Raw genomic sequence first — 16,592 nt, 5'->3', positions numbered from 1 at the left:
GGAGGCTGGATTTTCCGACTGTCGGACCAAATATACTTTCCTCGCCCACCCTGGCGTTGAAGGCGCCTAGCGCCACTTTGATATCGTGGCGGGGCAGCATTCGATTGACCGACAGTAAATATGAATAACTCGAACTACACAACCGTGTCCATACATACACCAACATACATATTTATTTGTATCCACTGGTTCAGGTATGCATAGCGCACCGCTTTAAAAGTTCACACCAAATTATTGGCCGAACTCATTTCGGTTCATGAAAGTTTTAGTTACGCGTTAAAGATCAAAACAAAAACGAAGGAAAATGCTGACTTAAAGGACTAAAAATATGCACATACATACCTATATTCCTACAAATATAATGGAAAGTTCGCAAAACTGGGCAACGTCGAATGCGGAGCGCTTGAATGGAGCTCCGCACATGGCCAGAAAAGTGAACTTGTAAATGACGTGAATATTTGAATAACGTGAGAAGTTTTTTCATAAAGCCAACGGAAGGCAACAGAGGTGTTGAGAACACAAGTTAATATCCAAAATCCAACGCGTTTCATAAAAATATCCGTTATGGGCAATTAGTGTTAGGGATGCAAGGGAGTGCCGTGAATTATTCAATATTAAAAAACTTGGCCAGCAGAGACGTTAAGCGACTCGAAACGAAAATCCAGTTGCTTACGAACAGATATTGACGCTAATTTCTACGCCGTTGTCGTTGCATACACCACCTGGGATTGACATTAAAAATTTGTAATTGCTACACACACAGAAAGTTCCCGGTAATTAGAAATATGTGCATGTTTGGTATGAACTGTTAATTTAATGCAAATATTCCATCAACACGTACTTAAATTTGGAAAAAAGAAAACAATTTTGACTAACTTAAATTAACTGAAATTATTTCATATTAAACACATTTTCTTCATATCAGGCTTTCAAAGTCATACCATTTCTCGAATAATTCTGTTTTTATGAAGTTTTATGAACACTTTGCACGATGTTTTCTACATTAAGTTCATCATACGCACTGAGGTCCCCATATTCGGTATGTGGAGGCTTAGAAAGGTTATAACCCATTTTATGTTTTAAAATATTTTCATTTAAATTTTTAATTGTACATAATTTGTGATTTGAGCCTTTCACTATGGTATAATTGGTCGAAAATCGGTAGAACAAAATCTGGTAGAAATGTAGATAGCGATTATACCACTTTAATGAGGCATAATCTCTAGATCTCGAATTCAACTTGATAATTTTGTTCTTGTTTTTCCATTTTTCATTGTTGACAAGAGAGCAGCGCGCAAAGACAGCGAGCTAAGAAATGTCCAATCGAAGGCGACTATACCAAAAGTGAAAAAATTAGATGTGGTTGTAGTGTGATTTCGACGACTCAAACTGTAAACAAATTGGTCGAGGAGCTGCTGAAATATAGAATTTCGCAAGAAAGTTAATGTTGCTAGGAAGTACGGTAGAGTCCGATCGATTAATCGTTGTTGTTGTTGTTGTAACGATTATCCCTGCTTGAACGGAAAGCAGAAGTCTAGTTGTCGTCTAGGTCATCTAACGGGAGGACCAGGACACATGCTGTTTCGATAGTGTCGGAACAAAGGGATGAGTTGGGTTCGTTGGGCATGCAAAGAGGTGGCTAGTATCATGCGGGGACTCATTGCATGCAGGAAATGTATTCTGTATGTCGGGATTCAGTCTGGATAAGTAGGAGTTTAATCTGCTACAATATCCAGAACGAAGTTGCGCCAGGGTCACGCTGGTTTCACGTGACAACCCGAGCTCTTCGTCTACTATGGGTGGTGGTTTGACTCCAAGGACGTCATTCACTGGGAGGGAGGCAAGGAAGGTACCGACTAAGGACCAAGTACTAAGTACCGATTACTCGTCCTCGGCATCGGTTAACAAATTTAACATCCTCGTTGCTATTGGCAAATAACTGGGACAATCAATTTTGAAATGTTTCTTTTTTGGTGAATTTTTCGGAAGCTGCTATCGAGTCACTATCAATATGTGTGACCCGACGTTGTACTGATGGAACACAACTCTTCTACTATGGGCTAAAGCTATCCGCTTTTGGACAATTGCTTCCTTCAGACGGTCTCATTGTTGACAGTAGGTTAGAATTAAGTTTGGCCGTAGCGGAGTTGCTCTAAACAAATTATTCTCTTCCAAATCTCATATGGCAAAATCTTCCTCACGGCTCACCGCGATTCGACTTCGACTGTTTTCCCTTAATACTTTCGTTACTGAATCACTTTTCAGCAACAGTAACCATCCACCTAAGAAACGTATCCAATTCACCAATACGAACAAAAATACTTCGACGGTGCCTATTCTGTTATGTATAATTTCAGGAATTTTAAAAACTGTATTTGTTAAATTAAACACAATAATGTACTTACGCATTATCAAAGTAAATCAAATAGTATTCATTACAATTTCACATTATTAACTTAACTGTTACTAAATATAAACTTTTTGCTTTGTGCTCGTGTGAGCTTTGAAAGCTTAGTTCGTATTAAATATTTGATTTTTTGCGTTACTCATGGGTACATAAGACTATAAAGCTTCATCAGAGCTTTTGCGAAAAGCTCATGGTGGAAGAGCTTTTTTGCTCACGTTGCTTATTATATTATTCATATGGACATTGATGTTTGTACAAATTCGCAAATAGCGCTCACTGGAATGGCTTATCGGAAATGACAGGCAACAAGTGGTCAAAGCTTATTTGCAACAGCTGATTGTCAAATTATCGTGCAAATATTGTTGATAGCTACGCAAGTGCGAGCGTGCGCCGAAGTAAATAATTAAATAAACTCGACAGTATATTTATTTGCGAAAATGTCGAAAATAGTCGTGGCCAATGAATCCGAGGTGGTCGAACGTCTCACAAGTGAAATTTCGAAATGCGCGCAACGAGCACTTGCCGAAAGCGGCGTCTTTCGTGTTGGACTCTCAGGTGCGTTTGTTATTTCTTCCAATGGTTGCTAAGCACCAATGTTTGTGTAACAGAATCACCTCATAACAATTATTATGCACAAATATTTATATATGTATCTACTTAACTTATCGACCTATGAACTGCGTGAAAACTAAATAACAGTAAAAATTCATTATTAAGGTGGTTCAGTGTTAAATTTCCTGTGCAAAGCAATTCCACGCATCCAAACCGACTTGAGTAAGTGGAAATTTTTCTTCTGCGACGAGCGTTATGTGGACGAAACCGATCCGGAATCGACTTACGGTTTTTATAAAACCAAACTGGTGCCACAAACCGAACTGCAATTACAACAATTCGTGCCAATTAATGTGGATTTGCCACTGACGGCATGCGCCGCTGACTACGAGCAAAAAATTAGAACAGAATTCGGAGCTGGCGTTGATGCAATTCCTGAGTTTGATTTGTTGCTGCTTGGCATGGGGCCGGATGGCCACACATGTTCGTTGTTTCCCGAACACGCGTTACTCGATGAGCAAACACTGCTGATTGCACCCATAGCGGATTCACCCAAACCGCCGCCACAGCGTGTCACGATGACATTGCCGCTTATCAACAATGCCAAGTGTTGTATTTTTGCGATGTGCGGCGCAAGCAAAGCTGATATGGTCAAAGTGAGTACTGCCGACAAATAGCTATAACAATGCCAATAACCAATCTGATTTTTGTTTCTTTAATTCAATAAGCGTGTCTTCGTTGATAAGGAGAATCTACCAGCTGGAAAAATTTTGCCCAAAAATGGTGACCTAGTGCTCATATTCGATGCTGAAGCTGGCAAATATGTACAACAATAACAGATGTGGAGATAACTGTAATATAGCTACATATATTTGTATATATGTATATATGTATCTCCATAGAAACAAAAAAATATTGTGTTGTTGTAATATTAAACAATTTAATAAATAACACATTGGACATTTAAATTTTGATTTAAAATTATAAGATTTTTTTTATTTAAAGCTTGTATTGGCGAACTATCTTAAATTATCGTAGGTACATATTTAAGATACCTTGCAGGTAATAGTTATACACATTTATTTTAAAATCTATAATACAGAAATTTTGGCAAGCCGTAAACAGCAGCTGCTGTTTTACAATAAAAATCACAAGAACAAGCGGGTTAACCGGTAAAATTTCGCTTTATTTTACTCCAGCAACTTGTGTCGCTCGAATCGTTGTCGTGCGCGAGATCTTTGTTGTATTGTTCGCGTAGTAAGGGGTCTGACGGTCCCCAGTTGCGTACTGGTCTGAACGCGCCATGCACCTTTTCACTCAAGCTCTCACCAGGTTGGCGTATAATGGCTACTACAGCCCATATTGGAACTTGAAGCACACCCAGTGCGGTGATGGTCCAACCCAAAGCTGAAGTGGTGTATAAAATAAAATTAGTTTCTGTTTTTTTTTACAATATTTTAGTGCTTACCATATGCCCAGTTGGGATAGTGCACATTGTTGTAGGTGAGCGATTGATATGTCGCATAGAAGTAAATAAGAATCAATGTCATTATGCCGGGTGTGATGAGAGCCCAACACCAACGCCAATAGTTGCCCACGCGATGGCCAATCATGAATTCGATGTCCTTACAGAGACGATCCACACCATAAACCCAACCCAAAACATAGAGCTCTAGTATGCCCAAAATCAGCGCAATCATAGAAGCGCCATAAAAGTCCACCAAAGTCAGTATAAATTGACCGCCCTGTGAGCGGATAAAAGAAAATCAAAATATAAAAAAATTTCTTTCTATAGTCCATAAACGAGCTTGCTTACCGGTGTCACGTAGGCTAAACCAATGAAGAAACTTATTATGGATATACCCAAAGCGCAATGCCACTGTTTAATGTGTGGAAAGTTGTCGCGTATTGCCGTCACCGTGCACGATGTCATTGCGATGTTTGAGCCTATGCCGAGTATGAAGAGCATCAAGAAGAACAGTACTGAGAATATTTGCGGCAACGTTTTAAACTTGGAAATCGCATCAGGGTACGAAATAAAAGCAAGCCCGGTGCCACCTTTGACCACGGTGCCGATGTCGTCAGTGCCTATTTCATAGGCTAAATTACCCAAGATACCAAATATCGTGAAGCCCGAAATGAGTGATGTGAACGTATCCAAAGTGGTGACAATCATTGCGTCGCGATGGATGTTGTGGTCAAACTTGTTGTATGAAGCGTACATGATGATGTTGCCAAAGCAAACGGACAGTGAGTAGAAGCACTGTGTGACTGCGGCATACCACACCTAAAAATTTAAGAATTTTTTTTATTAGTTTGGATCACCAGTTAACGCTATATAGTATGCACACACACCTTCGGGTCCAGTATTTTACCCCAATCGGGTTTAATGAAATATATGATGCCATCCACAGAGCCGGGTAAAGTGACCGCACGCACCAATAGCACAGCCATGATTACGTAAGGAAATAACGCCAGAAAATACGAAGCTTTGCCAGAACTCTTCACACCGCGGCGTATAACCAAAAATATCGTCGTCCACGATACGAGTAGTCCCAATACCAATTCCCAATTGGGCAAACCAATGCCATCGTCAATGTTATCCTTCTCGCGCAGCACATCCTTGCTGTGTTATCGAACAAAATCGAACAAATTAAATAAAAATTAACTCAAGCTATTATTCTAACCCGGAACCCTTAAAACAATAATTTCCATGAGCGCTTAGTTATAACTTACACAAAGTAAAATTCCGAACTCGAGATTATGCGCTTATTATTGTCCTTTGTTAGATTACTGTAAACCAAACTCCAATTGCCCGCTCCCGCACGCATTGTGTCTATGAATTTGGCACCATCGAGCCAACTACGTGGCGCTGAGTCAATACAATTCGATCCCCACTCTGGTCGACAGTAGGACCAGGGCAGCGGGTCACGGAATGATTGCACCAGATAGTATGCGATTAATGCACATATGGACTCGTAATATGTAGCCAATAGGTATACCATGAAAGCCTGCCCTAAGCCAATACCTTGAAATACGTGTTAAGATGCAAATGATATGTTGTATAGCATATATGTATGTATGTCGTATTATGTACAGTTATGTAGATAAAACAACTATTGTATGTACATATGAGTTTTAATGATATGAACGAATGGCTTAAATTACAACAGTAAATAAAAAGACAGCGTTAAAATTTAGAAAGCAACATGCAAATGTAGGCGGTATAACATGCAATTTTAACGGAGTTAGTTCCGTAAACCGAAGATTCAGAGTAAATGTGTATCTCATGATAGAGAAAATTCAACGTAGGAAATGTTACTGATTTCTCACATGTTGGCAGTTTTGAATCAAAAACATTCTATAGCAGCGAAATTATTACTATCTATCATTTCAACTAATATTATTTCCTAAGAAATACAGAATGGATCTACAGTGGTGGTCTTATAATTAGAAACGGCTTTACAGCATATAATTTCCTTAATATATTTCAACAAGTAAGGAAGGGCTAAGTTCGGGTGTAACCGAACATTTTATACTCTCGCAATTTATTTATCTAACTTTATTTATATTAATAATACAAAATTTGACCCACATATTTGTCATATATAGTGCATAAAGTCCATTGAAAGTTGGAAACCATAATATTAGGTTAGAATCACCGAGGCCCTCGTGTTCGATATATGGGGCCTTACAAACCTATGGTCCGATTTCGGCGATTCTTAGAACGGGGCTGCCACACTATTAACATAGTATTTGTGCAAAGTTCTGCATCGATACTTCACTAGTACTTACTTTATATATTGCAAAGTAAACGATTCAGATCCACTTCAAAGTTCTGGTATATAGGAAGTAGGCGCGGTTGTGAAGCGATTTGGCATATTTTTACAATATATCATTGGGATGTAAGGAAACTATTATAAACCAAGTTTCATTGAAATCGGTCGAGTAGTTCCTGAGATATGGTTTTTGACCCATAAGTGGGCCACGCCCATTTTCCATTTTGTAAAAAAATCTGAGTGTAGCTTCCATCTGCCATTTCTTATGTGAAATTTAGTGTTTCTGACGTTTTTGGTAAGTGAGTTAACCCACTTTTAGTAATTTTCAACCTAACCTTTGTATGGGAGGGTGGCGTGGTTGTTATCCGATTTCTGTCATTTTTGGACTGTATAATAAAGGCTAAAAAAATAGACTGCAGAAAGTTTGAGTTATATAGCTGCATTGGTTTGCGAGATATATACAAAAATCCTATTTGGGGGCGGGGCCACGCCCACTTCCCCAAAAAAATTACATCCAAATATGCCCCTTCATAGTGCGATCCTTCATACCAAATTTTATTTTTATAGCTTAATTTATGGCTTAGTTATGGCACTTTATGTGTTTTCGGTTTTCGCCATTTTGTGGGCGTGGCAGTGGTCCGATTTTGCTCACCACCTTCCTATGGTGCCAAGAAATAAGTGTGCCAAGTTTCATCAAGATATCTTAATTTTTACTCAAGTTACAGCTTGCACAGACGGACGGACGGACGGACGGACGGACAGACAGACATCCGGATTTGAACTCCACTCTTCACCCTGATCACTTTGGTATATACATATAACCCTATATCTAACTTGTTAATTTTGGATGTTACAAGCAACCGTTATGTGAACAAAACTATAATACTCACTTTAGCAACTTTTGTTGCGAGAGTATAAAAATTTAACAAAATGGATTAAATTTTTAATATTTCGTTGGATGACCTTTATTTCTAACTATTGTCTAGTTTCCGCAGTAAACTTTGATGTAAATATTGGCATATTTGTATTGATATGCTGTGCCAGCTTTGTCGAATCAGTTGAAACAAATCGTCATTATTTTGAGTTTTTTAGTTCTTAAGACTTCGTTTAACAATTGCTGATAAGCTTTTAATTGTGTTAGATCAGGAATTTGCGGAGTCCAGGCCAAAACACCAATATTTTGAACCGAAAGTCAGCTCTCCACTAACCTTGAAGTGTGTTTTGGGTCAATGTAGTGCTGAAAAATGTAATGGACTGGCCTCTTCTCGAAGAAATGTGATTCCATTACATTCTCCAGAATGTTTTATATTGATTTTGATCTATTATCCGTTGAATACGCACCTTTAAGCTAACAGCACGACAGGAAAATACTCCATAACAGATCCGCCACCGTGTTTTACTATTTTCACAATGTACCCTAGGTTTAGATCCATGTTTGGAAGACGCCTTATATACAATTTTTCATCGGTTTGGATTAAACTTAACTCATACTCATCACTCCAGAGAAATCTATGCCAGTATTGGGAACTTTTCTGTAGCACTTACTTTGCAAATCGCAAAAGCTCCTTAATAATTTTCTTTGCTACAAGATTTTTTTTTTTTGGCAATGCACCCACGAAGTCCCGAGTCTTGTAAGTACCTTCTTATTGCCCGATCTGTGGTTTCTACATTAATTTGATGTCCAACTTTCAGACGAAATATCTCCTGTCATCAAACAAACAGTCGGCGCATTCGCGTCTTGGCTCCCACGTCACTGTTGACAGTCATAACTTCGAGGTCGTAGATAATTTCGTATACCTGGGAACCAGCATCAACAACACGAACAATGTCAGCCTCGAAATCCAGCGCAGAATAACTCTTGCGAACAGGTGCTACTTTGGACTGAGTAGGCAATTGAACAGTAAAGTCCTCTCTCGACGAACCAAAATCAAGCTCTACAAGTCGCTTATCATTCCCGTCCTGCTTTACGGTGCAGAAGCTTGGACGATGTCAACATCAGATGAGACGACACTAGGAGTTTTCGAGAGGAAAATTTTGCGCAAGATTTATGGTCCTCAGAACATTGGCAACGGCGAATACCGCAGACGATGGAACGATGAGCTGTACGAGTTATACGACGACATTGACATAGTTCAGCGAATAAAAAGACAGCGGCTACGCTGGCTAGGTCATGTTGTCCGAATGGACGAAAACACTCCAGCCCTGAAAGTGTTCGATGCAGTACCCGCCGGAGGAAGCCGAGGAAGGGGAAGGCCTCCACTCCGTTGGAGGGACCAGGTGGAGAGCGACCTGGTTACACTTGGGATCTCCAACTGGCGCCGAACTGCGAAGGAGAGAGACAGGTGGCGCACTATCGTCGATTCGGCTATAACCGGCTAAACGGTTGCAACGCCAATCACATACATACATACAACTTTCAGCATTTATTTCACGCGAAGTCATGAAAACATTGTTTTTGTTCGCCCTACAAATTATCCCGTCTGCTGTTAAAGTAGTTTTTCGAGGCCTTGGCTTCCCGGTGGGGGTTTCAAACTTTATTGTTTTATGTTTTATACAAATTAAGAGCTCAAAAAACCATTTTTTTACCTAACGAACCTTTATGCTATAGTCGACGTTGACAATATATTCTTTTGAAAGGACCTCACAATTAAGTCTCTCAGTTTTGAAGTAAATGATTATTTTTGCCCATTCTAAAAACTAAAACGAATTTAGTTGTTGTCGGATCACTCACCGCACTTTATTGCGCTAAGTTTAAGAAAAATCCGTGGATATGAAGAAAAAGCTCCGCGTTTCTACTTTCGTGATCAGCCAAAAAACACAAACCGGGAAAGAATTTTAATTTTTTTAATAACAAGTCAACAAATAGTCACATGTTCATTTAGTAACAACATGCAATGGCCACACTATGAATAACAATGTTCATTATTTACACTTCGCGTCTTATAAAAACTTTACAGTGATTTGATTTTTTCAAACATGCCGTTTCTAATCATAAGGCCACCACTGTATATGCGATCTAACGGGTGATTTTTTTGAGGTTAGGATTTTCATGCATTAGTATTTGACAGATCACGTGGGATTTCAGACATGGTGTCAAAGAGAAAGATGCTCAGTATGCTTTGACATTTCATCATGAATAGACTTACTAACGAGCAACGCTTGCAAATCATTGAATTTTATTACCAAAATCAGTGTTCGGTTCGAAATGTGAAATCCGCTTTTTTATCGACAAATTTTGTTCAGCGATGAGGCTCATTTCTGGTTGAATGGCTACGTAAATAAGCAAAATTGCCGCATTTGGGGTGAAGAGCAACCAGAAGCCGTTCAAGAACTGCCCATGCATCCCGAAAAATGCACTGTTTGGTGTGGTTTGTACGCTGGTGGAATCATTGGACCGTATTTTTTCAAAGATGCTGTTGGACGCAACGTTACGGTGAATGGCGATCGCTATCGTTCGATGCTAACAAACTTTTTGTTGCCAAAAATGGAAGAACTGAACTTGGTTGACATGTGGTTTCAACAAGATGGCGCTACATGCCACACAGCTCGCGATTCTATGGCCATTTTGAGGGAAAACTTCGGAGAACAATTCATCTCAAGAAATGGACCCGTAAGTTGGCCACCAAGATCATGCGATTTAACGCCTTTAGACTATTTTTTGTGGGGCTACGTCAAGTCTAAAGTCTACAGAAATAAGCCAGCAACTATTCCAGCTTTGGAAGACAACATTTCCGAAGAAATTCGGGCTATTCCGGCCGAAATGCTCGAAAAAGTTGCCCAAAATTGGACTTTCCGAATGGACCACCTAAGACGCAGCCGCGGTCAACATTTAAATGAAATTATCTTCAAAAAGTAAATGTCATGAACCAATCTAACGTTTCAAATAAAGAACCGATGAGATTTTGCAAATTTTATGCGTTTTTTTTTTTTAAAAAGTTATCAAGCTCTTAAAAAATCACCCTTTATATACATACATATGTATATAAGACGTCTATAAAAATTAAAATTTTCTTAAAATTTCAATGAATTTATGAATTTTTAAACGATAACAACAAATAGACACACATATATGAAATCCTAAGCAATACTATTTTCTATCAAGTATGCTCCCATTTTATAGCATGATATAAATGTTGATACTATTTTAGTCGCATGCGATATTTTATTTTATTGTTTGATATTTTATTTGTTTTATTGAAAAGCGTTTTCATTAATGAATGTTATAAAGCGATAACAGCGGCTGATGTTTGAAATTAGTTCGAATTGAATTTTGTTTACAAACTAATTTGCAGACAATCAGCGAGTAAAGTGAATTTACACTTTGCGTTCGCGCCATATTAATATGATAGCAAACAGTTACACACGATATATAGATAGATATACATATAAATACAAGTTTCTATATCACACATATTCCCAGCGAACCAACAGAATAGTACCAATTAACACATAGTATTTGGTCATAAAAACAAATAAGTCAAAAAAGACATCAGACCTTTCGGAAAATTGGTTCAGAAGTAGAACCCGTACCTATTCAGTATTTTTTTTATAAAAACACGAGGGACTTGAAAAAAATATAAAATAGTTCCTGAGCATATGAATTACATATTATAGGTCTATGTCGCCTTTGAAGCTGTCTGGCACTGATATATTTCTGACCGAAATCTGACAATTGACAACTCATAGATCATTAGGATGTAAAAAAATATCAGTTGCTATTCTACTATTGCTAAGTGCTTTATAACTAGTTGAAGTCCCTGCTGGGTATACATATGCAAGTATTCACCTATGGAATTTTTGTTGGAATACTTGACGTGTTGATAATAATGTAATTTTTGTGTAACAATCAAGTGAAATATTCATTGCTATTGTCATTGCCATCAGACATCAAAGATCTAAACAGTGGTCTTAGTTTTATATAACAACATAACTTCAAAAATTATTTTTCGATATAAGCTACAGTGTATTCAAAATATTTAATTGTTATTAATGAAGCTACATATATCTATCAGCGGTCAATTTTTGTCTTTAATTTCTTTGAACACTAAATTTTATTGGTATAAATTAAATAAAAATTCAGTTTTTTATCAGAAAATAAATGTTGAACCCAGTCTTCTGTACTGAAGCTATGCAAATTCATACATGTTTCAACTATTTATAGTTCCACATACTGGATACCATAGCTCCCAGCCAACTTAAAGTATTCTACAAAAACAAATCACCAAAGTCCGATAATTTAACGGTTGAAAAGTGTAGTAGTTTTAGATCTATAGTGTGTCAAGAATGAGTTTACACAACCATCATGCAATTTTGTTAGTGTCAAGAAACTCTTTACATAAGTATCATGCAATTTTGTTAGTGTCAAGAAACTCTTTACATAAGTATCATAAAATTTTGTTAGTGTCAAGAAACTCTTTACACAATTCGTTTTTTTTTTTAATTTCTATTACCCATTCCTTGTACAATGAATTTCTCAATTGGTTATTAATTTTTTGATTTTTTCATATCTGAAAAAACCAATTTTATCTTTTTAACATGTCGGACAAACATGTTGTAAGTGATCCAACTTTTGCCCTACAATCACCAATTGTGTAGAAACGCTTGAGAGCTACCAGAAATATTTGCTGTAGCAATCAAAAGAGTGTATAATGGGTAAAATCGCGTGGAAAATGAGGAAAAACTAGACCATAATCGAGGACAGGTGCTAAATCAAAAATTACTAGAACGTACAGCGCTTAATGGCTCTAAAATTTGATCAAAGTTTAAAAGTTTCGGTTAGGGCTCTTACGAAGGAATTCAGCGTAGAGTACCAGTAATTTATAATTTAGCACTTCTTTCTCGCTATGAAGAAAGTGTATTTATTTTCAATGTGTAAACACATTCTTCACATATTGTACATTCAAATTTGTATTTTCGAAACTATATTGCATCTAAGGCAATGACCTCATTGCTAAATGTATATAGAAATGCTATAAGACTATACTACCATTCGACTCATTTTTGCTAGTTCACCCTCTATCTCTTCTTCTATCGACTAGCTTATTGGTACTTCGGCTATACACGGAATTCAGTCTTTCTTGAACAAAATAAAGTTAATGTCGCCAATTATGGAACATTTTCCCGGCTGGGTAGTCATACAATAACTGTATGTAGCTGTGAAAATATTTCGATTTGACGTGTCGGCTCGAAGCAATTTTTATTGATTAATTAAATCGATTTGATTTATGAACGTCTCACGCAATAACTGTAAAATCAGCATCAGCTATTTGAATTGGGTATTGATTAAAACTAAACACCAAAGAAGAAAGCAAATTGTATGGATGCCACGCAAGTTTATATGTATAAATACGTATTAGTTATGGTACAAGCAATCTAAACAATTAAGTTAATATGTCATGGAGGGTTAATAGTCAAAATACAAATCTACTATAATTAGTTAAAACACATATATTAAACTTACATAAAATACAACTCTGCAGATGAAATGGTTTTGCTGTGATGATGCATAACACTCGCGTTTACGAACGTACTAACATTATGCAACGCATTGCTGTTTGCTACAGTTGACACTCCTGTTGTCATTTCGAGTATGGGTTCTGGTGTGGGCATTGTGCCGGATGCGACACAAGTTTCATTCCATGCATCGTCGCACACGGTCCACGGTAGCGGCGATTTGAATGAATCAAACAAATAGCGTACAATCATGCCCATAATAGCCACATAGTAGGTGGTCACAAACGAAATGGACAGTACTTGACCAATGCCAATACCTTGGAAATTAACAGAAACATTCACAAATATGAGTTATACTAAGTACGTACTTATGAATTTCATAAATGCCATGATAAGACAAAATACTTACATTTATAAACATAAAATAACATAGCATAACGTAACATAGCATAGCATAACATAACATAACATAAAGAATATACGATTCAAACTTTACGTACACATGCATTAAGATATAATTGAAATAAAATCTAGCCTCTGTATTGATATACTAAGAGTAGTTTCAAATTCATACCATAAAAGCAATTTATTTGAATTTACTTCTAAAGTAAGAACAGTCTAGAGTATCCTAACTACCCCAGTCAAATAATTATATGTGCATTTCTGCTTTTGTTTATATTTCTTATTTACTCTTATTTTTTGGATTTCGGTAAATGTGGAATACAAGGTTGATATGTTACCGTTACTATCCAACGAAAATTGTTTCATATTTTTTTCGTTCGTTGTACAGTTACATTAAGAATGTGCTTGTGAATTTGGTATTGCATAGTAAATATTTATATGTGCAAAATCTTTTTTTTGCTAAAATTTGTTTTTAAAATTATTGTAGGTGCATTAATTTAATGAATTATTATTATTTGATTACATTTATTTATCTTTAAGCCTAAAATGCCTCGTGATACTAGTTTATCAGCCGAGGAACAAGTAATAATCATAGGAATGCATGAAAGCGGTTCCAAAATGGCTCTAGACCACATTGATAATCGGTGCGAAAGGATGATTCGACGGCAAGTAGTTGCGGACTTGATAAGCAGCGGCCAAATATGGACCTAGTTAGGACAGAAAATCACAATAAATATAATTTTTTCCACACCTCCGTGGCACCTAAACCAACGCTAAAGAAAGACATAATAAAGCACATTTGAGGTTTGGAAATAAATACCAATTCTGTGCCGATGAGTGATAGAATACAGTCTTTAGGGACGAAAAAAAATAAAATTTGGTCGACCCAGGTCATTGCAAGAAATATTGGAGAGATTCGCACCAGGAACGACGGTCCTACTACAAGCGATGTTTTGGAAGCGGTACCTTGATTTCATGGCCTGCATTTTGCTGCAGAAAGCTACCTACATGTTTTATATTCACTCAAATGAATTCTAATAGCAATGTAGGTCTTTTGGACAGCGAGTTAATAAAATTTGCTGGCAATATTTATGGCATATAACTGGACATATCGAAAGGATAACGCTTCATTTCACACGAAGAACATCTTTAATGACCGGAAAATTCCGGTATTACAATGTGCAGCATTGAGTTCGAACCTAAATCCTAATGAGGATCTCTGGGGGAACCTCTCTGCTCCTGTTTTCCAAAACGGAAAGCAGTTTAAGATAGTACGTCTCCTTAAATTAGCCATAAAGCAAGAATTTGCCAATATTTACATAACTATTCTACAGTCAGTAGTTAATTCTCTAATTAAGCGGCTTAATTTAGTTTTAAAATATAAGGGCAATTCTACTGACTATTAAAATAAACATTTCTTTCAGTTAAACTCAAATGTATATGCTTTATTGGCAAAAATAGTAAAATGCACATATAAATATTTACTATTAGCCTAAACTTCAATTCTGTTTTATAGTTCAAAAAATATTTTGAAATTTTGTTGTTTTTTTTGGTTTTTTATATCGTATACATTTACATTTACATATACATTTTTTTGCAAAAGTTAATGCACATATAATTAATTGACTGAGGTATAAGAAGCCAAGTATAAATTTTTTTCAACTTTCTGTATACAAATTTACAAAAATAAGATACATCGATAGTACTACAGCAGCTAATGAGTGCATATTATGCTTGCTTACCTTTCATGGCCGGGCACAAGTTGAATACTTTCACCGATCCGCTACTCGAGAACTGACCTATCGCCATTTCCAAGTAATAAATCGGTTTACCGATTAAAAATAATACTATCAGGTAAGGTATCAAAAAAGCGCCGCCGCCATTATCCAGCGCCGTAAAAGGAAAACGCCACACATTGCCCAGTCCCACAGACATGGCAATACAGGAGAACAGAAACTCGACACCTTTGCCCCAGGTGGCGCGTTCATTCTCCTTCGTGTCTTTTTTCGGCAGCTGTTATATAGTGGTAAAAAAATATATATTTTTTGCTCATTTAAACAATAAAAATAACGGTACTCACCGCCTCTTCGTCCGAATTTCGCAATGCTCTCGATTGGCCATTTGCAGATTTGCCGTCATCTCCAATAAAGGCGGGATTTTCATGTGGTCTCTCCATTCTGTGTGGCGCCAAAATACCCTAGGAATAGCATAGAAATATTTATGAATTCAAAGAAGCGCTTAAAAATTTCATTGAAAGTATTTATATAATAAAAGTTTGTAATTCACACGTTCTTGACGATTGGGAACGGTCTTTTGGGTTTGTAGATATTTATTGTGTGGTTTCTTTGAAACATGTTCGCTTCGGTGTAACTTTACATAAATCAACGCCGCATATTTGCATAATGAAAATATAGTAAGATAAATGTTCATAAATAATTGTAAAATACAAATGGGTGTTTCCACTTTCATTGACATTCTTGTCAATATTATATGAATAAACGATTCATAATAGTGGGCTCATATGAAGTCTGGTCATAAATAATATATGTTATATACGTATATGTTATATTGTAGTATTACTCCTAAGGGGAATTTTCATTTATCCAGTTTATGATTCATCACTTATAGAATTTTAATGCAACTTATTCATTCATCATTCAATACATTATTTCAAAATACAATATTCAACAGGTATTAACTCGTGCATTATACTCGTTGACAAAAAAAACTAAATAGGTTCATGACGACCTAAATTATTGTTTGACAGTTCGTTTCGTTTACAACAGTGCTGTGACTTGTCTTTATTTATACTTGAATCATACACAGAAGATGCTAATGACTTTAATCCTACAAATTTTGTTGGATGTTTTACTGTCGAATGTATGTATGACGTAACTATGCTAACTAACTAACTAGTTAAAGATTAAACAAAAGCCTTTATAAACTATTTAACAGAAATCTTAATCTCACTCATCATAAAGATTTTAATATCTCAGCGA

The 16,592-nt window shown here is 36.7% G+C and overlaps 2 protein-coding genes across 4 annotated transcripts in view; one reads left to right on the top strand and one right to left on the bottom strand.

Annotated features, from left to right (window-relative positions):
* The first annotated feature begins 2,692 nt into the window (after positions 1-2,692).
* On the top strand, positions 2,693-3,940 carry LOC105216316 (probable 6-phosphogluconolactonase). Its single transcript, XM_011190749.3, has 3 exons — positions 2,693-2,962; positions 3,125-3,615; positions 3,688-3,940. Exons 1-3 carry the CDS (start codon positions 2,845-2,847, stop codon positions 3,793-3,795), a joined length of 717 nt encoding a protein of 238 aa, XP_011189051.2. The 5' UTR covers positions 2,693-2,844; the 3' UTR covers positions 3,796-3,940.
* LOC105216313 (sodium-dependent nutrient amino acid transporter 1) overlaps positions 3,922-16,592 on the bottom strand; it is a 21,512-nt gene continuing 8,841 nt past the window's right edge. For 2 of the 3 annotated variants that reach the window (XM_011190743.3, XM_054233205.1), the window contains 7 exons: positions 15,674-15,790; positions 15,336-15,606; positions 13,199-13,508; positions 5,315-5,585; positions 4,776-5,246; positions 4,428-4,704; positions 3,922-4,366 (listed from right to left, as the gene is read on the bottom strand). In XM_011190743.3, the coding sequence (XP_011189045.2) occupies positions 4,125-4,366; positions 4,428-4,704; positions 4,776-5,246; positions 5,315-5,585; positions 13,199-13,508; positions 15,336-15,606; positions 15,674-15,769 (1,938 nt within the window). In that variant the 5' untranslated portion in view covers positions 15,770-15,790 and the 3' untranslated portion in view covers positions 3,922-4,124. Of the gene's footprint in view, positions 4,367-4,427; positions 4,705-4,775; positions 5,247-5,314; positions 5,586-5,695; positions 5,988-13,198; positions 13,509-15,335; positions 15,607-15,673; positions 15,791-16,592 lie in introns of all 3 variants that reach the window. The other variant, XM_011190744.3, reaches the window with a different exon arrangement.

Source organism: Zeugodacus cucurbitae, chromosome 6 (assembly GCF_028554725.1).
Source record: "Zeugodacus cucurbitae isolate PBARC_wt_2022May chromosome 6, idZeuCucr1.2, whole genome shotgun sequence".
Classification (NCBI taxonomy): domain Eukaryota; kingdom Metazoa; phylum Arthropoda; class Insecta; order Diptera; family Tephritidae; genus Zeugodacus; species Zeugodacus cucurbitae.
Note: the sequence above shows the minus strand (reverse complement) of the source record. Positions and strands in the feature narration are given on the sequence as shown.